The following is a 25642-nucleotide window of genomic DNA, read 5'->3' as shown; positions in this document are numbered from 1 at the left end:
ACTTCAATATCCAGCACCTTACCACATGTCACAGAGATTGCACTCACTACTCCATTCAGTGATGAAAACCCTCTCCGTTGCCATGTTCCATCAACAGATACACCACATTCAGTAATAGCAGCAGGGTTTTTATTGTCTTTTAACTCAGTAGCAGCAATATTCATTGAATTTTCTGCAACAGAACGAGCAGCACGAAGAAGCTTCAGTTCCTGCATTCTGAATGCTTGTTTGGAAAGAAAAGATGGAAAATTGAGGGTAGCAAAAAATTTCTTTCCAGCCGTATAACCCTTTCCAATGATTCTAAGTGCACACACAAGTCGAGTGTTTATTTCATTGGATGTGTTTTTCTTTTTAGATGAAGAAAAACCTTTGTAAAAGGAGCAATTCTTGCATTTGAGGCAGAAATTCGAACACAATCCAAAGGTAGAATCCTCTATCAAATACAAGTTGCTTTTGAAGCATAAAGGACAACATAAAAGAGTAAAAACACTTATTAATATCTCGATATCCATAATTCGAAATCCAGAAAGGTTATTTGTTTTCAAATCAGGAACATTATCTTCACATAACTGCGAATTCAGCAGTTTCTTTTCGCTGCAAGTCTTTTGTTTTGAATCTGATACACCAACAGAGTCTGCAGCTTGCATGGAAGAAGAATGCCTATTTCCATGAAACTTTCGTTTCTTACTTCTGTTAATGCTTTTTCCACCCATTTAAAACACTTTTTAAACAAAAAGCAATAAATATTCAAATCAAACTAAGCTGTATTCACTCGAAAAAGCAAAGTAAATAAACATATAACACGAGACGAGCAGATGTTTTCAAACGTAAACAATGTTCGAGAAGCAGCTGTTGCCAATCTTTTCTGTATATAAAGAGCTGAAAATTAATTCAAATTTAGGTGGCTTGCATATAGTTTTGTATAAATTTAAAAAAATAATTAATTTCTGATTTTAGGAGCGTATGTTTGATGAAACGACGAAAAACATTCAACTTCCGGTAAGCACTTCCGGTTTCGTTTTCGACTCTTTTGAATTACATAAATCTTCATATCTCCATTTCTATCAATCGTAGGAGAAAAATAAATACAGATTTAGAAAGCTAAATAAATGCACTTTAAAATAAAAAAATAAAAAAAAAAATTGTGAATTTTGACCAAAAGTGGCCTTTAAGACGTAGACAGATACCTTAATTTCGCGAATATGTCGACCAAGTAGCTCAATTTCATCACAAATAAACCGTCGCGAAAATTCACGGCCTCCGGTCTGTTTTCTTCTTCTAGGAAAATGGCGATTTCTTCTCTTAATTCATAAACACGTTTCAAAAATTTCCCACGTGATAACCATCTTGCCTCGCAATAAAATAGCAACGTTGAATGTACTGAATCTATGTCTTTACAAAGTGCTGAAAAGATTCTCGATTTCAGGGGTCTCATTTTTATAAAATTTATTACGGTTACAACTGTAGTTAACACAATATTCAGTCCAATTTTGAGTTCTATTGGTTTGCAGAAAAGTAGTTCTTCTGCTACTGACATATTATCACAAAATCGAACATAGGCAATTAAATGAGCATCTTTATTACTATTTGTTGCTTCATCACGCTGTATTGAAAACAATTTGTCACGCAACTTCGAGAAAATCTGATACTGTACATCTTTAGCTATATCAGCAATTCGACGAGCAACAGTATCATTTGAAACAGGTATGGACTGCAATTGTTTTGAAAAATTATCTCCAAACATAGTTTCTACAATCTCAATTGCTGCTGGCAAAACAGGCCCTTGACCAATGGTGTGCGGTTTTTTACATCTGGCTATTTTATATGAAACTTTGTAATATGCAATTAAAGCTATTTTATTCACGGACAAAGTTTCTTTAAAAAATGATTTTTGTTTTTTATATGATTTTAATTTTAATTCGGAAAATTCTCTGGGTTTGTGGACTTACTCACGATGAAGCTTTTCGAAATGTTGTTTATTAGGTTTTATGCTGCCTGCGCCCAACAGTTTTGAGCAAATGATACACAGAGTCCTTTCTTCTTCATTCTCTTCAGTACTGGTAAACCCAAAATTTAAGCATTCTTGAGAATGTTTTCTTGAATTTATTTTAGGAACCACGCTCGTCTGTGTACTTGTTGATGCTTGACTGTCGTCTAACGCTCGCTTACTTCCGCTTAAAAATTTATTCATGAGTCTGCATAAATCTGCTGCCTGCTTAATATGGTGAATTGCAATTAACACGAAAACATATATAACATACACATTCACGATATATTCGATAGCGATAGAAGGATCGACTCGAATGAGACTGGCTGGAATTAAAACTTGCGCTATCGAACATTTACCTTCTTCCTATGAGAAAACATCTGCACATGCTCAAGATGGCATCGGTCGTGTGGATTCTCTTCCACAAACATTACTTATTTTTTACTCTTTTGTTTAGTCATTTAGTTACTTTTATTTCTTTTATTATTCGAAAAAAATGTATTTCCAGTTTCTAAATTTAGGTCACCCCGTCTAGGTTAACTTTCATTAATGATTTTTTTTTCCTTTCATATTCTTTTATCGTTATCTTCATGTTTGTCTTTCATTTCAAATATAATATTTAAATTTTCCCGCTTTCATTCACTTCATCTGTTCACCGCTCGCTTGGCAAAATGCCAGATGTGGTTTCTCGTCAATGTTGGCTCGGTTTTGCTCTTTTTTTGCAATTAGTTAAAATAATTTAAAAACAGAATACAAAATACTTAATATACATTATTGTTTTATACATTTTATTGTAAGAGGGAGGGGGGGGGAGATGAAAATTATAATTGAAGACTGTGCCGCGAATACTGAAAGGTTGAGAAACGCTGCATTAAATATAAAAATTAGCTCTAACAAACTTCAAAGTATGTTTTTTTAAGTCCTAGATCTTTTTTCATACAAGGAATTTAATTTTAGATGTTAATATATTTATTTATATGAAATTTCTATAGGTTTAAACCACTTGAAGAGATTTTGATATTTTGATATTTTTAAGATAATGAGAATACAGATAACAAAATTGAATTAATATCTAATGTAGAATAAGATAAGGATTAAAAGATGTACATTAATCGAAGAATGTAATCACATAGTTTCTTCAGCAAATAAAGCTAAGAGGTATTCCATGGAGATACATACAATTATTTATAGAGAAAAATAACATTTTTAAAAATTTTAATATATCACATCTAATATATTTAGAATTAAAAAAACAAGATATGACATCTGATGATACTTTTACTTTAATGAATTTATCCTGAACGTATTTCAAATATGGATAAAAACATGTCACCGCAACATATTACAAAGCTTCAAAAATAATTTTTATTTGTCAAAGTATTAAGTGGAACATTAAAATTATTAAACTATAATTTTTAATGGAAACATGTCTTGGAAAACGATTCTAACATTTTGTGGGTTTTTTTTTAATATATGACACCTGATGTTGACTATAATTTATTACAGTCGCTATTAGGAGAATGACCAGTTTTGGTTTCTGTATACTAATATGGAAGTAGATGTATATGAAAATTTAACTTTCTTATATTAGCATGATTTTTAAATTCCCATCATTGCTCTAACTGGGTTATTTTTCTGGTTTAACTTAGGTTTGATATTTACTTATTGGTAGTTTTTTTGAATAAAAATATTTAAATTCAAAACTTTATTCCTCCTTTTTAGTAAACTTAAGAAGTGAGGCATTAGATTCTAACTTTCTTGGTTTATCTGTCATCGAATATATAAATGTTTGATGATTCACATTTACACGATATATTGTTCTTTTTCAATATTAATAACTGTTCTGAATAATGTTTTTTTAGCTAAGCGCTCTAACGGTGACAAATGATGCAAGTCAAATCTTTCTTTCATAAAGTTTTTGTAAATCAGCAATTTCCACGAATATAAAGTCAACAAAGGAAAGTTTCATCTCCTTCAATATTGTTACGAATTTGTAAACATGCTTTCTTGAAATGTTAACCACATTGATGTAAAAAGAGATTTTCAATTATTCTCAATGGATGACATATCAGCAACTCTCGCGCCCTTAGTGATGAATTGACAAAATGGCGAAGAATTTGGCGACTTTGGCGATAAAAATTCTCAGAAATACTAGAGTTATGATTTCTCTATGAGGAAATAAAATCGGAGATTCCTTTGGAATTTTGTATATCCCTCATAGAGACTATATGCAAGAAAATGTTGTCATGAAGCCAGTGAATTCTCTTTTCAGAGTGTTGATAACAGAGTGAGCTTTAGTGTTGCACTTTGAGTGCCATTGCTAAAATCTATCTACTTGTACAGCGAATGTCTTTGTGTACATTTCGGCTGTTTTCTTCAGAAACGTGTTTTCTTTTCAAACGCAGTTTAATACACTTTAAAGTCTATATTTTACTTTATAATTTATACTTTAATGTATTTAAAATCTATTCTTTATTTTAATATACTTTAAAACCTATAATTTACTAAATCAATACTTCCTGTACTTTGAAATCAGATATTTGGCAATGATGGTGTCTTATTGATTGAAGTAAAAATGCATAGTTTTCATAAGATGTTCATCCATTTCTCATCATTTTTGTTTGGAATTATATCTACGAATGACTTAATTTGGCTGTGTAATTGGGAAATATGATTATTTGAAACATTCATGACTCTTGGATACCTCAATTTAGGGTTCTAATGATCTGTTAAGATTTGAACTTTCAAACCGAAGAAGCAATTTCATAAGAGTAAACTGAATTTTCTATGAATATCTACTTCCACCAAAAATAATAAAATGCCAAATTACAGTCCTAGGTCCAACTGTAGATCTCTTTAAACATATTTTAGCTTCATACATTTTTCAGGTAAAACGTGGGTTCATATTATCACATTAGCTAATATGAGTAAATACCATCGTTTAAAAAGTATATGCTATTAACATTTTCAATGCGACTTCATCAGAGTCTATTAAAAATAATAATGATATTACCAGATAGATAAATTAAGTCTTAGATATCAAGTAGACAAGAAAAGAATAAAATATTTTATGAGCCAAATTTATATGATGCAAATCAAAACCAAATCACACACTGAGGTTTGGAATATAAAATAGAACAAAACGCCATTTTTAAATTTTCTATCACACGCATAAGATTCTCAAAATCTCTAAAAAAAGTTTTTTTATTATTGTCTAAATACTTTAACCCATTCTAGGGCCGTGGGAAGTATGCTTCCCACCAAATTTATCAATCTTTGTGTGAAATTATGTAGGTTGGCATAAGTTCTGACAAATGTTTTTAGAAAGACAGAAACTTAGATGCTTCAATTCTTTCTCTCACACAAAATGATGTGTCTTGCTTTGTTACTTAATTATTAATTAAACAAATTAATTAATTCATCAAATTAAATTTATCTAATAAGCTAAATTAATCCCTTTTCTTATTCTAATTTCAAGTCTAAAAATATTTTAACATAATATGGCTAGAAAAAAAAAGTGCCCTTTAAAGGGTTAAATAAGGAAAGCTAACTGAATTTAGAAATAACAAATTTTCGTCCACCTGCATATTATTTCAACAGAAAGGACAGACGAAACTTTTTATTTAAATCTGAAACATTATAAATCTAATGTGATATGTTATAAAAGAATTTGTTACTCTTTATATGGAAAACAGGATGTTTCACTTATAAGCTTTGTCTCTTAAATGCCAGATTACTTATGACAATTCACGCTATCCGAGTTCACTTTAATTATACAGCTGCATCACTTACTCTTGAACACGCCAGAAGTAGTTCCCCGTGCCCTCCTACTAATTGGTTTTAACCATCAGATTTATTTTATGAAAATGGTTATTTAATTAAAAATGAGGTCATGAACAAGCTAGGCTTGTTTGTATATCATTTAAATGCTGTCCCACTATAACATCTTGTTATATTTATTCCAGACTTTTAAGTGAAGATAATGTGTTTTTGTTTTCTGTTCTTTTTCTTTTTTCAAAATAAAACACTATAAAATTATTACAGCTCGTACCGTAATCTTATAAATTGAAGTAAAATTATATGAAAACTATAGGATATTATTAAAATTAGTGTATGTTGTATATTTAATTAATTTCATTTTTATCTGTTAAATAGAGATATAAGATTAAATAATTTCATAAATGCTTTACTTGGAGAATTCCAAATTATTTTATATCAATATTCTCTTAAAAATGTAGATTTCAAATTATTTGCAACTTATAAATTAATTTATACTGATTTATTCTAGGTAAAAGTCTTATGTGCAAATAATTGTTTGTTTGAATGGTTTTTTTTATGGTTTGATAGATTTTTTAATGATTTAATTCCAATGTACAAGTCCATAATGAACTAAAAATTTTATACTCCATTTTCTAAATTTGTTTTAGAAACATAAAAATTCAATATAAATTTTATGCAATAAATAGAGTTCCGTTTTGTATGTTATATAAATCTAAATTTAGAAAGATATTCTTATATTAAATTCCTTCAAATCAGGCATTTGGTATTTATGGAAGTCTTGTATTTATATAATGAAAAGTTCTATTAAAATAAATAATGGTATATAAATTTTGAGATTTTGTGATCAAAATTCAACAGCTATTTCTCACAAAACATTATCATACCTGTTGTTGGGGCTTTAAGTAAATGAGTTGTTTGAGTTTTTCTGGTCCAAGAATCATGGTGCTGACTATGTAACGCCAAACATTAGATGAAATCATACCAATTTAAAACAGCTAACGAAGGAAAAGTAAAAAGATATTCTAAAGTGTAAGAGTTCTTAGTGATTTAGTTAACATTATACTTGCTTCAAAGTGATTCATTTAAATAAGTATCAAAATATAATGATGGAATTAAATAAATATCCAATTTCTGGCTAACTATAATTTTATTATCTTTCTATTATTTTATTTTAGTTTTCACAATACACTTTGTAATATAGATATTTGTGTTCTACTTACTAGTATGGATCTGTATTTTCTGATTCGATCTAGTGATTTATTTGTGTTTTGACATTTTCTTAGTGCTTAGAATCTTTGGTTTACATTACAACTTATATTTGTAATCTATTCTATAGAAATTTAAATTGTACCATCCTGTAAATCTGATATACACTTGTTATAACTTTGTCATATCCATTAGTGTACAAAAGCATTTTCTACACTAATTGATTAGGCTACAATTATTGACTGGGATTTTATGGCCCAACAGCCATGGTGCTGACTATGCAGAGCTAAATATTAAGGGAAATCGCATCAATTTAAAACAGCCAGCGAATGAAAAGTAAAAAGATCTTCTAAAGCGTTAGAGTGAGTCGTGAATTAGTTAACACTGTACTTACATTACGATGATTAATTTGAAAGCTTGCCAAAATATAAGATAAAATTAAATATGTATCTTATATTCCTATCATTTCTTGCTAACTGTAATTTTGCTATCTTTCTTTTATTTTATTTTAGATATCGTAATACAAACATTTTCTTAGACATGAAGAAGGCTTTAATTGTCTTTAAAATTGGATCAAAAAACATTCGCATTTGAAAGTTTTAATTTCGATATCAGTTTTCATATCCATTGCAGCTAATTAAATTTTCTACTAGGGGCAAAAAGACTGTAGATATTCTTTTAAAACAGGAGTTTGAGAGTCAACAGATGCGTTTTATGATTTTGAATCATTGAAATTTAATTCTTATCCATTTACAATTTCTTGCATACTGTAAGTCTACTATATCTCTATTATCTTATTCTAGGTATAGATAGTAAAATAAGATAATAAGACACATATCAGTAAATAGAACACAAATATCTATAATATAGATATTTGTGTTCTATTTACTGATAAATGTCTGTATCTGCTGATTCCAGTGTCTTCTCTCCAAGTCAAGTCTCCAGTGAAATATATTGTGTTTTGACATTTTCTTATTGTTTAGAATTTTCGGTTTATACTTACAACATATTTAATGCAGAGAACTTACTTATTATTAACTTAATTTATTGCAGAGAATTTTATATTGTACCATCCTACAAATCTAACATACGTTTACTAGAATTTTGTCATATCCATTAGTGTAAATAAACATTTTCTTACACATGAAGCAGATTTTATTTGTCTTCAATATTGGGCCAAGAAACAATTTCACAAACAATTTTCAATATCTGTCTCTCTCATTGTGTGGAAGTTTGCATGACAGGTTGTTCGAGCCATATTAGTTGTAAGTAGATTAATATAATAATTAAAACTTATTACTCCTGTGATATAGTTTCTGAAATTAATTGATGTATCTATAATATCTATAAACGTTTTGCATTCAGAATTTGTCTTATTTTCACTGGAATAACAAATAATATATATATTGAAAATTGAATATACTCACCTTCAGGTACAATGTGAGATATACAAGGGACTCTCTGCACCCCAGCACTGTTCTTTCCCCAGCACATAATAGTTCCATAGTCTCCAAGGTATCGAGGTACATAGTGAAGAATGTGAAAAGTCCTTGGGTGTCTTCTCTTCAAGTCTACCGTTCCTCGTATCGTGTTATTGAGAGTCCATTGAAATGCATTTGGTCTTGGTTCGGCGTCTACGTCACAAGTTATGTTAACCATTTCTCCTTGGATAACGTTAAATGTGGTGGTGGTATCAGAAGATCGACACACTGGTGAATCTGAAAGGAGAAAACAAATGATTGAGATGGAGCAATACAGTTGAGATTTCTTGTCCAGACATCGACTTATGAGACCCGCGTATACACGTATAGATATTTCATGATAACTTCAGCAAATTCTAATTAAGTTGTAGTTTAAAAATATACAGAATATTAAAAAAATATTTATGATGAAGTTATTTAAAACACTTTCAATTTTCCGCATATAATCGCATGTCACATTCTTATATATTTTACACGAAATTTGTGGAATAAGAATGTGACATAAGACTGTGAATGTGCATGTCTTGGAATGACTTGGAATGTAACATTTCAAATGATTCTGAAATTTCACATATTCAGGGAAATGAATGTCTAACCCATTAAACAGCCATTAGAAACCAGAACATCATTTTTTTTAAAGTCTGGATGTCATAAAGTCATATATTTTAATTTAATATTCATTTCACAAATGTGCCCAATTGGGTACTAAATGTCCTAAGAGGTTAATAATAATTTCATTGAAGCCAGCGATTAGAACATTAGTAACTTACGATTTTTTTTTCATATTCATCCGCTCTGACATATATGGTTGAAATTATTATGAACAGTTAAAAAAAATCTTATAAATTCTTTGTTTATTCAATAATATTTTTCAATATTCCAATAATTGTTTTTGAACGATTTGGTATGAAATCTGCACATAGCACGCAGCGACATAATATTGCAAAAAGAAAGAATTTGAAAAAGAAAAAAAAAGTCCTTAATAATAATCCTATGCTTGATATATGTAGCATAGATCCTTTTTTTATGTGAATCTATCGTTATTTATAAGGAATTTAGTCATTATATGATTCATAATAAAGAATTTGGCGATTATATGTTTCACAATAAGGAATTCATAATATGGTTCATTATAAGGTATTTGGCCATTTTATGGGAAAAGATGTCTTCAGATACATTCTGAAAATGTACATTATGTTTCAGCAAGAGATATTGTTTAAATATCGGCAATCACAGGTTAAGAAAAGAGCAATTTGAAAATCTTTTCATAGTTAAAAAAAAAAAAAAAAAGAGTATGCTCATTAACAAATCTGTGGAAAACTAACTAATATGAGTGCGCATTGGCTTATGACTTGTCTTATTCTCTTATTTTTATTACTTATTTGTGTCTAATTCATGTTGAATTATCATCTGATGATAAGACAGTCTTGATAGCTTTCCTCCTAATGATGGATCTGAGTAAAAAGCACCTTGGACTAAACGGACAGTGGGATTTCTTACTGCAAATGTGCTATTGTCTACATATTAGCTGATTTACAGATGAGTTCTCTTTTACTTGGCTGTAAAAGGATTTGTGGTTCATTCACATTAGTACAAATCCTGCATTAATTTTTTTTGCATTGAGAATTTGTTTATACAGCGTCAATGACAGGCTCTATAAAGGTCATTATAAAATCTCGTTATCCGTCGAAATTTAGAAATGACAGCATACATTAAACAGCATATCTTTGGAACTTTAAAGAGCTGTAATTTGTGTAAAACAATGGCTTGTCAGTGCTCTTTATTTTACATTTTTTACGTATGATAATATTCTTCACGTCCAAATCTAATTTAATGAGATTTTGTTAAAATCAGATCACCTTTTAATTACTCACCTTTATAAAAAATCATCCGAGAGTGAACGGGCAGTAAAAAGATTAAAAGAATATTATTTTTCGTGTCAGCGTTCACCCAAATATATATTTCTTTTTCTCATCTAGCCTTAATAGGGTATGTGGGTCATGATAAGTATACATTTTTTCTATTTCCAGAATTAAAAAGAAAATTAATTGATATTACATATTGCTAAATTGCATGCATTTCATGCGCTAAACGCTCGTTTTTTCATATTCATAAAAATTATATACAGCTAAAGAAAGTTGTAGTGGTTAGCATTAAATCACTTCAAGATGGTCATTTGCAAATGGATCCAATGGGGACGATTTGCACATGTCCTTTGAAGATCAAGTGAAAGCAAGTGACATCTCCCTCCCCTATACACAGGCACACACACACTCCGGCAAAATGAATGACTCATTACCATTTACCCTTTTTTCTGAGACCTTGGTGAAAAGGTTTAAAATGGGGCATGTTGAGCTTTGAAGTCAGAAGGGCTTGTTGGAAGGTAAAAGAGGGAAGGTCACAGGAAATGAGTTACACTGAATGATGTTGAGAACGGTTGTATAGAAGAGAGTTTGAGAACTGAGGAACAATATTGATAGAAAATGAGTCCCGTAAGAATAGAATTCTAAAATGCAGTTGAGACCGTAATTAAAATTTAAGAGACGAAAGTTTGCGTTTGGATTGCAATGGAGATGGTTTTACTTTTAACGATACATACATTAATTTGCATCCACATTGCGTAGCTGTCCATAAAACATTTTTGTATTTATATTTTAATCATATAATTAATCAAAAATTAAGAGTAATTTATGATAAACTGTTTGTAATCTTTATTCTATACAATCTATATAAAAAGAATCTCAAGTCATAATTAATTAATAATTAATTTATTTTCTAAGTAATATTTTAAAAAATCATTATAAAATACAGATTCAATCTTTTAAATTTTATTTATAATATATCTAGTAGCTCTAAATTTAAAGTTCTGATCTACAAGGGACCAACACACTCACGCACTTATTTTGATTTATTACTACAAAATATAACGAATCAAAAATTTATGAAAGAATAAACCTAAAGAAATTATGATTTCTCAAAATTTATAATTTTATCTTAATGTTAATGAAAATGAAATAGTAAATTCCTATATTAAAAGTCAGCACTTTACATAAAAGCCTCCATCTCAAAATTTATCCTAAACAAGTTCAAGTAAAATTTCGCTTGGTTTGGAAATTCTGATAAACTTTAATATTTCAATAAAATTCTAAATATTGAAATCGAGAAGTATCTACATTTCAACTTTCAATCAATTACTAAAGTGTCTTTTAAGTTACATGCACACATTTAAAATAAAGTGCGTCCTTATTATTTCAGCACTAATAACTTAACACTTGACATTTTTGCTTCAAATTAAAACTGAAAATTTATAAGTATAAGCATTTCCTAAAAGGCTTACTTTTATTGGAAAGAATTCAACCGTTTGAACTGTCTGGAATGTCTAATAAGCTTAACATTAAAACGTTTCAGATTCTCAATAAGAATTTCAAATGCACTGCTGGAGAATTCAAACGGAGAAAATGCAAGTCGCTTTCAGTCAAACGTTTATTTAAAACATGAAACAAATCTTAGTGCCGGTAAGGGTAATATGCATTCGTATGCGCGCTTAAATCTTCAAGGATCTAAAATGAGATGGATAATAAATACATCGTTAGAAAAGATTCCTTGAAGTAATGAAGTAGATTCAAACTCAGGGCATTTGAATGTCAAATGGTATCTGCTTTCAATTTAAAGTATTGCATCTTCATTTTAAGATCGTAAGAATTTGTATCGATATCTTTTGTTTCAAATGTTAATGATTTTGAATGATTTAGTATAACATTTATATCGATTTATGTTCAAAGAAATAAAGCAATATCAATGGACAATTTGTTAGTGCTTGAGTAATTGCTAAGAAACTTTCATAATTTTTCTCTAAAATATATGTGCCATGAAAAGAATCGAAATAAAATTCATCACCAATTATTTAATGTAGTTAAATTTGATAAAACTAACAGATTTTTGGAAAAAATATTGAACACTTTTCGCTAAATATTCTTGATTTCTGGGCAATTTTCTATATAAAAGCATATGATTTTTTTTCTACTTCCATTTTGGGAGATGTACATTCATTTTCATTCACGTCATTATAATATTAATTTGTATAATGCATGTTATATACTATTTTTTTCAAATTTGAATGTTATTATTAATAAATTTTTTAATTCTAAATTTTGGGAATCGATACTTTATGAATCAAAATCTAAACAATATTTTTCATTGAAATTTTCCGCAATACTTTATCAATAGGATTGTAATTCTTTTATTAAGGAATGACCAATATCTTCAATTGATTTTGGTTGTTTCAATGCTTTATAAGAGAAAAAAATTAATCTTTCATGGGTTTTTTTATCAGCCGAAATTCAGCACCTAAAGATACAATAGAAAAATTATCTACTACATAAATCATGAGCTAGGTTGATACATTTTGTATCTGAGACAGTTTGATAATTTCTTTGACAAATTTTCAGGCAGAAATTTTTTTTATTACTCTTTTTAACAAAAACAAACCATATATACTAATTTCAAAACACTTACGGCTTTTGTTTGATATATATTTATTTCATATGTGTTTTGTATCATTCTGTATTTCAAAATTTATAAATGTAAATATTTTATCGTGGTATCCGAAAATGTCATCAAGAGCAAACTCACATCTGATTTTGAATTAATTATTAAAGCATTTATAATGGCATATTTACAAGGATTTTGTAGGCTTTGTAAGAAAAATTAAGGTTTTAGATGAAGTTCTATGGCATTTTTATCATTCATCTACCCATACTTATGTTATGAAAGAATTTCACGAACTCTGGACGATATTTTTTTTAATAATAAAGATAATTTTGATAAGAAATAAGGAATATGCATTTGGTCATTCTAATACTTCAAATTGTTCTAAGTAAGTGTATGAGAACATATATATATATATATATATATATATATATATATATATATAATGCTTACGTGGACGTAAAATCATGCGGAATTTGTTAATCAACGTTTGGCAGCACTTTGACCATCTCGCCAGCGAACATCAACACGCGGTGTGATAAGATTTCAAGCAAACGCTATTCTTGCATTTGTTTGAAAAATTTTTAAATAAAAAAATAACGGTCAAAAAACGGACAAAATTTTTTACGATGAGTTTAATTCGCTCCGTATCGATTTTAAAACGAAATCGTCGAAAAAGAGAAGACAGGTGGAATGAAAATGATCAAGAATCATTCATAAGAAGATCCAGTCGTAATGAACGGTTTAATAGATGGCGAACGAGCTAAGCGATCCGAGAGGACTGCATTAATAGTCCCTGGGGATTGGCGAGCATAAGCGAACAGGGGGCAGAACCCCCTAGTTAAAAAAATATTTTAAAAGAATTTTTTTATAGATATATTTTAGTTTTGTACAATATTTAGCATACATATTATCACTGAAAATGTAATTTCTTGTTCAAATTTTGTATTATTTATCTTCTTTTTGGAAATCTCTTTTCAATGATAATTCAAATTTGTAGATGATATATTTAGGCAAAATTTTATAAACATAAGTTTATTCAATATTGAAAACACAGTTTTAGAGTTTCTACCAAGAATGTGATATAGATGAGGATGAAATATACTATAAGTATATTTCCGTAATACATTTTCAATTCTAAAAATATGTACAAAATATGTTTTAAATTTCTAAACAAAATATGCTAAATATCAATAAAAGCGTTTATATTGAGTGACTGATTAAGAATCCCCTTACACTAGTTTTTCACATTTTCATTACCTATTGCACTATTACAGGTTCATTTACTTTTCTAACACTTATCTTTTAAGCCAGTATAATATTGTAATTATGAAATAAATTCGATAATTATAAATCTATGATTTTTTTTTTAAGAAAACGTTGTCATATTTTTTTCAAATTTTCAAAAAATTCATAATAATAATAAAAATAATATTTTTTTTATATTCAATAAAGTATAGGTAAACTTTTTAACATTTTATTTCGATTTCTATTGATGCATTAATTGTAGACTTTTTCCTTTCTTTCGAGCCAGGGTAACCAATTTATCAATTAACAATTTAGACTAATGAAGAGACTGAACAATTTACTCCTGTTTCTTGCTCAGATGCCCTTTGTTTTATAGGCAGATCGATAGAAACATGGAAATGCATGAACATTAATAAAGGCATAATTTAAATTGATTTAATCCAAATATTTTGATTTTTTTGCTAAATCACCTCATCAAATATTTGCACATCTTTAAAAAAGTACTTCATTATGATTTTGATACGAAGAACTGAATATTTGGACTTTAATGCACACAGGAATAAAACTCACTTTAGATTATTGAAAACATATTTCAACTTTAAGTACTACAACCAAGGTTCTTCTGGAGTTTCAAAGATATATTGTACACAATATCCTTAATTTTCTTTTTGACGTTTTCTAACTGTGCAAGCTTTTTCTCTAAGTTATGCATTGCTTTAAAGCTATATGCATATACTTTTCGCTCAATTTTGTAAATTCTGCTTGAGTCCCTAATGAACTGAACACCAAATTCAACATTTTCACTTCAAATCAAAGTTAAATTTCTAATAAAAATTCATATTCACTAAAAGATACATATTTATTCTGAAAAATTACATCGGTTGAACTGTTGGAAAAGTCTAATATCTAACACATTGAAACCTTTATCCAAAAGTTCGATAAGAATTTAAAATGTACTGGAAGATAATTAAAATGCAGATATCTTCCCATCAAATATATATTCGAAAACGGAATTTAAATTTAAGAAATTTTTAAATGGTAATCATTCGTATGCATTCTAATATATTCAAGAATCAATTTAAGATTAAAAATATATACAAAGTTACAAAATTTTCATTGAAGCACCTGAGAAAACTCAACAATAACGAATTTAAATAATTTATATTTCTCTTTTATTTAATCTAAAGTATTTGTACTACATTTTAAGAAATCCGACTAGGTTCGTATTTTAAAAAAAAAAAAAAAATATTTCCATGTTTATAAGATATTTTTTTATTAATACAAGGATAAAATGATGAATGAAAATGAAATCTTTATTTATATATACGTAGCTTTTGAAGAAAAATATGTTGATGAAAATTTTTGCAATTCTTTACAAAAACTAGGATTGTTCCAGAGAAAACCATCATTACAATTTTTTTTTATTTTCCTCTGTAACATTACATGTGTAACATATCTGAGGGTGTAAATAACTATTTTCTAAGAATTATGTTCAAAATTAAAATTTTTGTGAGCAATATATGAAATTTTAGAATTGTTTTCAACAGAATTTACACTAAGCAATTATAACTCTTCTCCTGGAGCATTCAATATCAAATACATAATTCATTACATTCTGCAAAACATAACGAGCACTAATTGTAAATTTAATTAAGATTTCAATGATTATTTTTGAGATATAATTATACTCAATGGAAAAATCCCGTTAAAAATTATGAAAAAGCTTGTTTTACAGTAAATTCAGCATGGCAAAACTGAGTGCAAATTCAAAAATATAAGTAATGTTATTTAAATTGTAAAATGAATACTGTGATATAGCAAGTCGTTTCGAATAACATATTAAACTAAGTGCATGCATGATTATTTTTTTATTAAATGACCCGTTTAGATTGAAAAATATCCATATATAATCAGTATGCGATTCGTATCTAAATAGTTTTCTCCGAAAAACACGATTTCACAAATAAATAAATAGAAATTAAAAAATGCTGCCGATTGATATATATATGTATACAAATATATATATGGGTATGTGTACATGTGCTTGAGGGAAATAACGAATCATTTTTTTGTGGTGAGAAATCAGTAATATTCAACTTCTATTTAATCGTATTGAGATGCAATATTAATGTAATCTAAGCCGACAACAAACACTTTCATTTAGAAATATGTAAACCGTTTATTTTTTATTCATTTCACATTCCATTTTTTCAGTTTTGCTAAACAGCAGAATCAACGAAACGATTATTACCTTTATATCTAAAATTCTAACCTTTTATACCCAGGTTGACATTTGAGTGCACTAAGTGATCGTTAGTCGTTGTGGTTCCGTTGACAATAATCACCAATCCATTTATCACTTTGAACGTCCCACAATTGCTAGAAACACTATCTCTAAACCATCAATCTAAAGACACAGCGGTCACTTCCACAACTTATCATCCGCTTGCTATAAAGTTTGAAGTCTGGGCAGCTGAGTCCAGTTCTTCAGGAAAGGGGGAAGGGGGAGGGATGAAGTTATCGGCGATTGTCCACGGATTCAAGTTCGACGTCGCTGATGGTTTGCGTTAGTAATTGTTACTAAAACCATCATTGTAAATCATTGATATAGGTTAAGTTACGTTAAGGTATCTTTTTCCTTGATAAGATAGTATTTGTTACAACAAATTAGGGCTTATGCTGATAAATAATTGAGATTTATCGATTTCAGATAAATAAGAAATGACACTACTGTTCAGATAGTAATGAAATATCTACTGTCGAAGATATTTCGTTATTCTGTTATTTATTTTATTTGTGCAGTAAATCATGACTTACACAAATGATAAAGGAATAAATAATGTTTTAAATAAATTTTATAAATATATATTTGGTATCTGCGAAATTTTAAAAATATTGATTGTTTAAACATATAGAATTTAAATTAAAATAATTCTAACAAAAAAACCCATCTGGAATCGTTTAAAGTATTTTGATATTAGGATCAATATAAATGATGCAAATAATGTTAGTCAATATTTTGGAAAATTTTAAAAAAAGGGGAATATTTGCACTATTTTAAATATATAAATGTTAAAAACACAATTTCCAATTTTTCTTTCATTACAATAGGGAAAATATTGTTCTTTAATTGCTAATGCACTTTCTTTTTTTAGATTTATTAACATGAATGAAATTAAATTCTGAATTCATTGATTTCACACTTATATCAAACTTTTAAAACTTCTTAAAATAAGATATCGAAATAACTGATGAGGATGTCGTGAACGCGTTACCACAGAATGAAGGTGCAGTAGCTTCTGTGAGTAAAGACCCCTGAGCACCCGAGGGCAGAAGTCTGACTTCTAGCTTATATGAAGATGACACACACACTCTCGCTTGCAATACCCCTTTTTACAGGGGGGCTCATTCACACATCACACAGAGAGAAGACATTGGAAGAACAACCATACTCAAACTAAGATTCAAACCCGGGACGCCCAGATCATGGGGAAGAATTCAAATAACTCAAAGAAATAAATGATAAGCTTTAAAAACTTTATAATTCCAACAATTAAATTATATTTCTTCCCTATGTTTTCCTTTTAATTTGCAAGCTATCAATTTTCTAATAATTATAATGAAAATTTTAAAAAATTATAAATTATTTGAATTCAAAAATTTTAATCGATTTTGCATATCATGCTGTGTTTACTCTACTTTGAAAGTGTCAGAGTTCAATGCATAAGTTTAAGTATTTCTTAATTATTAATAAATTAATTGAACATGAACTAAATTTAAATGTAATATCATCAATTATACTTAAAGGATCATTTTTATTATATAGGGAGTGTGCTTTGAAATAATAATTGTTCTCTTGATTATAATACATGAAATGAAGCAAAGTGCAATTATCTTTTGATTGAAATTAACGCTTGTAAATTTAATAATTTAAATAGTTAATAAAAATGGGTTTTGCTTGTTGTATTTTATTAATTTTATAAACTTAACATTTGGAAGAGAGGCATATATTATTTGGAATGGAATTTACAATTGGAAACCTAATTTAGAATGTAACAGAGGAGAATTTTACCTGCAATAATAAATTTAACATGACGTAAGTACATACATTCTCAATTTATCAAGTTAAATGGATTTCTAATCTAGAATTATCAGATCAATACAGTATTATTACACATATATGCTTGCACATGAGATCGTATCTTTAGAAACAGAAAGTATTTTTTTATATTAAAAACTGCATATTTAAAATAAAATTATTTAGGTTGTAAATTTAAGAAATAAATATAATACATTGTGTTCCAAAACATATAAATAATGAAATGTTTTTCTTTAGAGAAAAAATAAATAAATAAGAATTGATGCTAAAAAAGGGAAATAAAAAATAATAAAATTAGCCATTTTTATGAAGTTAAAGGTAAATTAGATCTGAAATCAAAGTACAACAAAAGCAAATGAATTTTTATTTTTAGAAAGAATGACTTCAAAAATATTTTATCTTAAAAGAGATTTTTAAATTATTTTAAAACTAAATACCTTTCAAAGGATGTCAGATTTATTTCCGTGAAATTTTTCTCTAATTAATATAAATTTTAAAATTTCATTTAATAAACAAATGGCGACAATACTTTTATTATTATAATGAAATGCGAATTTTCTTTTTTATTTTATCAAACGTTCCAATTGTACGATTTGCGATATTCAAATTAAGATATAAAGTTGTTTTACTTGGACATCAACCTCGAAATAAAATTTTCATCTCTACAAATATTTCGTAAGATACATGTTCTAATTACTATGTATAAATCAGTGACTCAATATAATTCCATTTTACTTCATGAAATAATTTATCATAACTTATATAGTTATTTCATAATTTAAGATAATAATATAATTTATAAAATCCCATGAATGCTTTAACGATAACATATATTTTTGTTGTCACGCACATTAATTCATAGTAGATCGATTTCATTATGTCTATACTTTCAGTCTAATCAAATAAAACGGTATGCATTCAATATTAATAATTCAATATGCAGGAAAACCGATACTTTACGCAAACAGAGTTAGCTGCCAAAGGTGACTATTATAGCATAAAATTAATCATTTTTACAGTTAAGTAGTGTTGATAAAATTAAATCTAAATCCATTCAGATATATTTCATATCCACTGCAAAATATTATTCAAATAATTCGATATTAAAACATATTGCTAATGATATTGAAGAACATGTATTTAATTTATCTCTTTTCCTTCATATTAAAACATATGAAAGAAAATCAAAATTCACTTCGGCCTACTGATAAAACCATTACCTCATAGATTCCGTTAGAACAAATCGCGATTAATATATTTAATGCGAACTAAGTTAGCTGCCAAAGGTGACTATTATAGCATACAATTAAATATTTTTGCAGTAAAACAGTGATGATAGAAAGAAATCGAAAATTATTCAGATAAATTTCATATCCACTGCAAAATATTGTTCAATATTTATAAGCAATGTTAGTATGGTATTGAAGGATATATATTTAATTTATCTCTTTTCATTCCTATTACACATATATGAAAAAAAATCCAAATTCCCTTCGGCCTACTGATAAAACCATTACCTCATAGATTCCACAACACATTGCGATTAATATATTTTAAGCGAAGAAATTCAGCTGCCAAAGGAGAATATTATAGCATACAATTAAATATTTTTACAGTAAAACAGAGATGATAGAAATAAATCGAATATTATTCAGATAAATTTCATATCCACTGCAAAATATTATTCAATATTTATAAGCAATGTTAGTATGATATTGAAGGATATATATTTAATTTATCTCTTTTCTTTCATATTAAACATATATGAAAGAAAATCCAGATTCCCTTCGGCCTACTGAGAAAATCATTACCTCATAGATTCCGTTACAACAAATCGCTATTAATATATTTAATGCGAACAAAGTTAGCTGCCTAAGGTGAATATTATAGCATAAAATTAAATTTTTTTACAATAAAACAGTGATGATAGAAATAAATCGAAAATTATTCAGATAAATTTCATATCCAGTGCAAAATATTATTCAGTTTTTATAAGCAATGTTAGTATGATACTGAAGGATATATATTTAATTTATCTCTTTTCTTTCCTATTACACATATATAGAAGAAAATCCAAATTCCCTTCGGCCTACCGATAAAACCATTACATCATGGATACCGCATACAACACATTGCGATTAATATATTTTAAGCGAACAAAGTCAGATGCCAAAGGTGGCTATTATAACATAAACATTAATAAAAATGTAAATGAATCATTTTTACGGCTAAATAGTACTCATGGAATTAAATCGAAATTTATTAAGATAAATTTTATATTCATTGTTAAATATTCTTCAAATAATCCAATATTTATAAGCGCATTCTAGTATGATATTGAAGAATATGTTTCTAATTTATCTCTTTTTCTTTCATATTCAAAATAAATGAAAGAAGATCCAAATTCCCGTCGGCCTACTGATAAAACCATTATCTCATACATTCCGCTACAACAAATCGCTACTCCTTCTATCCCAATCAGCTAACCGAAATCTCAAAGGAATATGTCATTTTTTTCACTTACCAGGATATCGAGCAAGTGATTCTTTTCTCTCCTATTGTCAGCTGCTTGTCAGCAGCATTCCTTGGATCTGGGTCACTCTTTTGTGACTCAAAAATACGTGATCGCCCATGCGTTCAAGGGGATCGCGTATCTTTTAAGAGCAGCACTGGAAGGGATACGGTGATCTTTCATGTATGGATATCAGGTAGCGTAAGAGTTGGGTAAGATTAAAAGTTGTATTCTTTTGTGAGTTTCTGCCGGCTTGGAAATATATATGAAAGAAGCTTTGGTATATATATTTTGTTGTGCAGAGGTCAGGAAAAACATGCAATTATTTCTTCGTGCCAGTGAGGTTTATATATTGCTCATTAATCGCATTTGAAGATCAACTGAGTTGTTGGGAATATTGATTGAGCCCACTTTCAGTGAAACTCCTGAACTTGATGGAACTATCAAATTTTCACAAAGATTAAAGTCGTGTCATTTTAATAACCTTACATATGTTATAGTTATTTTGTGCATAAATCTTTCTAACGCAGTATATTCCCATGAGAATGAAGTGACATTAAAAATATTTAGTTTTCTTTTTCAGATTGCGTGTTATAGTACACAATTATATTACTGTAATGGGAAATTACAAACCATAAATCTTAAGAAATATTTAAGTAACTACTTATAAAGTAAATATTTTCTGAGTCTAAAATTATTAAATGGAAGATACATTGTACTTAGAGCTCGATAATGTGCTGCTACATGTAAAACACAAATGAACTTATCTAAATTAAAAATAAATGTTAAGTTTAAATTGCAAAAAATAAATGAAATGGAATAAAAAAGATTAAGATGCATCTGGCCGAAAGACTTTATCAAAGGGTCACCCTCAGGCAGGAATTCAAACTAGGGATTTTTTCTGTATGGGGTCTGACTTTTGTCCAAGTATTGACCGTTCGTGGGCCGAAAATTCAGATAATTTGAGGTTTTTAAAGCCAAGAATTAAAATCAATAAAGCAATGACATAAAAATCATACAATAATAAACAAAACATTATATAAAAATTAAAATCCAAGCAAAAAAACAAAAAATTGAATCAAATCAAATCACTATGACCAAAGACAAATATCAATCTATAAAATCAAAAAAACATAATCTTTCAAAAACAACATTGATGATCGATTTTTATTAAACAAATATAATGCTAATGGTGTTATTCATTGTTATCAAATTAATAACTGAAACGAACGAAAAACGAAGCATATTTACTTTTTGGATTTAAAAATAGAAATTTCTAATCAAAAATCTTTGGTTGGTATTTACGATAAAAGAAATGAGTGAATACAGAGTAATTAAACTGAGTAATTATCATTCTAATTTAAATTCTAAAGCTTTTAAAAATTTGATTTTCTTTGTGTATTTTAAAGGGATAAAAAAATTGTAATAACAATATTTCTTATATTCAGGCAGCAGACAATCTTATTACAAATTCAACTTTAAATGATTTTTCTAAAAACTATTGCAATATAGATTTTTTAATAAAAAATGGTTTATCTCTTTTCTAACATATAATCTAATATTTTCAAAACTAAAGATTTGCTTTCTAGTTTATTCTTATTATTTTTTCATTTCAACTTAATAGATGGCATTGAGAAAGTTTAATGTATATCATATGATGGCTAAGAACTTTGATCAAGCGTTGTAGGCATTCCAGCTTTAAACACGGGAAAATTGAATTTAGTTTAGTCTATTTGTCTGCAATGGTAAATTTAGTTTTCTTGATAACAAACCTTTTGAAGTATATTTTTTGTATGTTCTTTGTTTTTATATTTTATTGATGTTTTTTTGTTTATTCAATTTTAACTTGAATTTAAATTTTGAAATAATATTTTTGTTTATTACTGTATAATTTGAATGTCATTTCTTTATTTATTTTGATTCATATATTCTAAAAACTTCAATTTCTTGGGATTTTTGGGTGTCAATATTTGAACGAAAGTCCGACTTCTTGCATAAAAGAATCCCTTTTTTGAATTCATGCCTGAGAGTGATCTTGGAAATGTATTCAGGCCGGATTCAACTTTTCCATTTTTTATTAGAATTTATTGACTTTTTGCAATTTAAGCTTAATATGTATTTCTAATTTGGTTATATTACTGTAAACGTAACTTTATTTTTTGAATGCTATGTCAAGAACGCATATAATAAGGAGAATTTTTCGGCTGTAGTTTTCAGCAGCGGAAAAAAATTTTCGCGATTGAAGTAACGGTAACAGTTTAGGAGATGAAAATATACTAAAACATCGGAAGACTAAATCATACATTTGTGCATTATGCACATAACTGTATTTAAAACTTAAAAAAATTTAGAAAAAAAAAATAAAAAAATAAATTGGTATCATCAGAAAGTGTTTTAATTTTAAAAGTCAGTGTAAAAATTAATTTTGTGCAGTAATATTTACAAAAATTACATAGAAAACCTTCAGAATCTTACTTAATTGCCCTCTCTTATTAATGTGTATATGAATATATAAATACTATTATATTTATTATTTTATATCATAAAGAGAAATTTTGATATGAATTTTTTAACAACTGCTGCTTTTTATAAATTAGAGGTAATAAACAATTAATCTTAGCATAAATTAATTATTTATTACTTCTCAAGTTTTCTCAATTCCAAGCAAAAATTACCTTTTAATTTAAACATGTAATATCTCTTTGAAAAAAAAATTAAATCATTCCTATTATGCACTTTTCCAGTTTTCTCTTTCTTCCCTATTATATACATAATTTTAATTCATACTAAATTATAGGCAGGAATTATTGCGAAAAAAATATTTTTCTTTCCTTATGTATCCGGACATAAGGAAAGAAAGAATTAAAGAAAAATCGAGCTAAGTTCTTTCAAAGTTATTATTGTATTCTCTTTATTTAGAATCATAAGATTATAGATTGAATCGAGCAAAACAGCGTATATTTCGGCCAGATTATGAATTATTATATTTTTTATTGATGTAAATATTTAAATAAATGAAATTGAATTAAAAATTAATGATTAGATTTATGATATGGGCTGGGTTAGAATGTGATGGATACGTTACACTTTCAGCAGCAATAAAATTAATACGTATGCTATTTTATTAATATATACTTATAATTATTTTCAATTAATCTATACTTTTGTCATGTAATTTCGGATATTAATCAGCAGATTTAATTAAATAGCATAACGAAATTTAATGAACTTCATTTAGGACCGAAGTCATTAATATTTCATTAATGGATTTGAAAACAACTTCGAAAGATTCTGATTGATTTGCTTTCGCTTGATTTAGGGATACATGTATTCCATTATTCAAACTTCGAAATAGCAATGAAGTATTCCAGTTAACTATTCTGTAAAACTCACAGTCTTTTAGCATGAATAGTTAACTTAATGAGTGTTTATGAAAGATTTGAATTCTTTGAAGACAATTTATATCTTTAGATCTCTGAACCTAACATGTTAGTTGCATTACATTTTTAAATATTTACAAAGTTAAATACAAGTCCCATATTTACAAAGTTAAATATGGGACTTGTAGAAATAAGTTCGATGAATGCCAAACGGAAAACGCCTTAAATTAATGAACAATATTTCTTTCATAACCTTATATTACATCATTTAATTTCAAAACATCCGTTTGCTTTTTATTAATGTAACCAGACATTTGTTAATATTTTCAATATTTTGGATACGCTGATTGAATGTTCTGAAAATAGCATAAATTAATGAGTACGGTTATGAAGCGTAAATAATGAATTCTTTAATTCATAGATTTATATATCTTTTCAAAGTCCTATATTTTTAAGATAATCAATATATAGAAATGTGTGCAGTAAAAATGTTAACTATTTGCCTTTCATTCAAATCTAAATTTGCCTTTCATCTCTATGGCCTAAAGTTTTCTTATATCCTTATTTCTATTTTTCTTATTAAATCTTAAAATTCCATAAACTGGCACATGATAATGGACATGAAAAGCTTTCAACATGGTGGTTGGTTGCCAAATGAATATATTAAGTTACCTACATTTTCATGATGGGATTTACCTTTTGAGACAGAGGCGGTACATTGGGCGAGAATGCCCATTAAGATTCCAACTTTATTACCCAAGCTATTTTGAAAGGGTGAAGGTAACTTCGACTTTTGTTCCCAAGTTATAATTGTTTTGTTTGTAGGAGAAACTATTTCAATAGAATAGCAATATAAGCAGTTGGAAGAAAAAAAAATCAGTTCAAACTTTTAATTAATCACAGTTTTAATTAATTTTAATTAATTTAATTATTGTTAACTGCGATTAAATTAATTTAATTAATTTAATCGCAGTTAACAATAGGCATTCTGATTACTCACCTATTTAGTCTGAGTGAAGGTAACTTTGACTGAGTTATAATTACATTACTAATATTGAAAACGATTTTATTAAAATTATAATATGAGCCAACAGAAAAAAATAGTTCAGATATTTCAATGTAAAGTAAAATGTAGTTGATTCCTAGAACATAAAATAGAGAAAACCTAGTTGATGAATAATTTAAATGATTTATTTTTCTAACTCAATCCTTGATTCGAATGCATATAATCAATCACTGCACGCATATTTTGTATACTTTTGAAGTAGTAGTTATTTCGAACTTAACTATCATACAATATATTTCTCTACACTAGATCGCATTATATACGTCTGTATATCAAATCTCAAAATATACTTCTATTGTTCAGCAAGAAAGGGCATCATTTATTTATATTTGAAAATTATTTAAATATTACTATTCATTTTTTTTCCTTTAATAGTGTGGTGGCTAATTTTGAAT

General features: G+C 27.7%; 1 protein-coding gene across 1 annotated transcript in view; it reads right to left on the bottom strand.

The window, feature by feature from the left end:
- The window catches only part of LOC129985171 (hemicentin-1-like), a 515751-nt gene that overhangs the window by 74136 nt on the left and 415973 nt on the right, over positions 1-25642 (bottom strand). The window contains exon 7 of the mRNA XM_056095097.1: positions 8401-8691. Within this exon, the coding sequence (XP_055951072.1) occupies positions 8401-8691 (291 nt within the window). The remainder of the gene's footprint in view (positions 1-8400; positions 8692-25642) is intronic.

Source organism: Argiope bruennichi, chromosome 9 (genome assembly GCF_947563725.1).
Source record: "Argiope bruennichi chromosome 9, qqArgBrue1.1, whole genome shotgun sequence".
NCBI lineage: Eukaryota > Metazoa > Arthropoda > Arachnida > Araneae > Araneidae > Argiope > Argiope bruennichi.
Note: the sequence above shows the minus strand (reverse complement) of the source record. Positions and strands in the feature narration are given on the sequence as shown.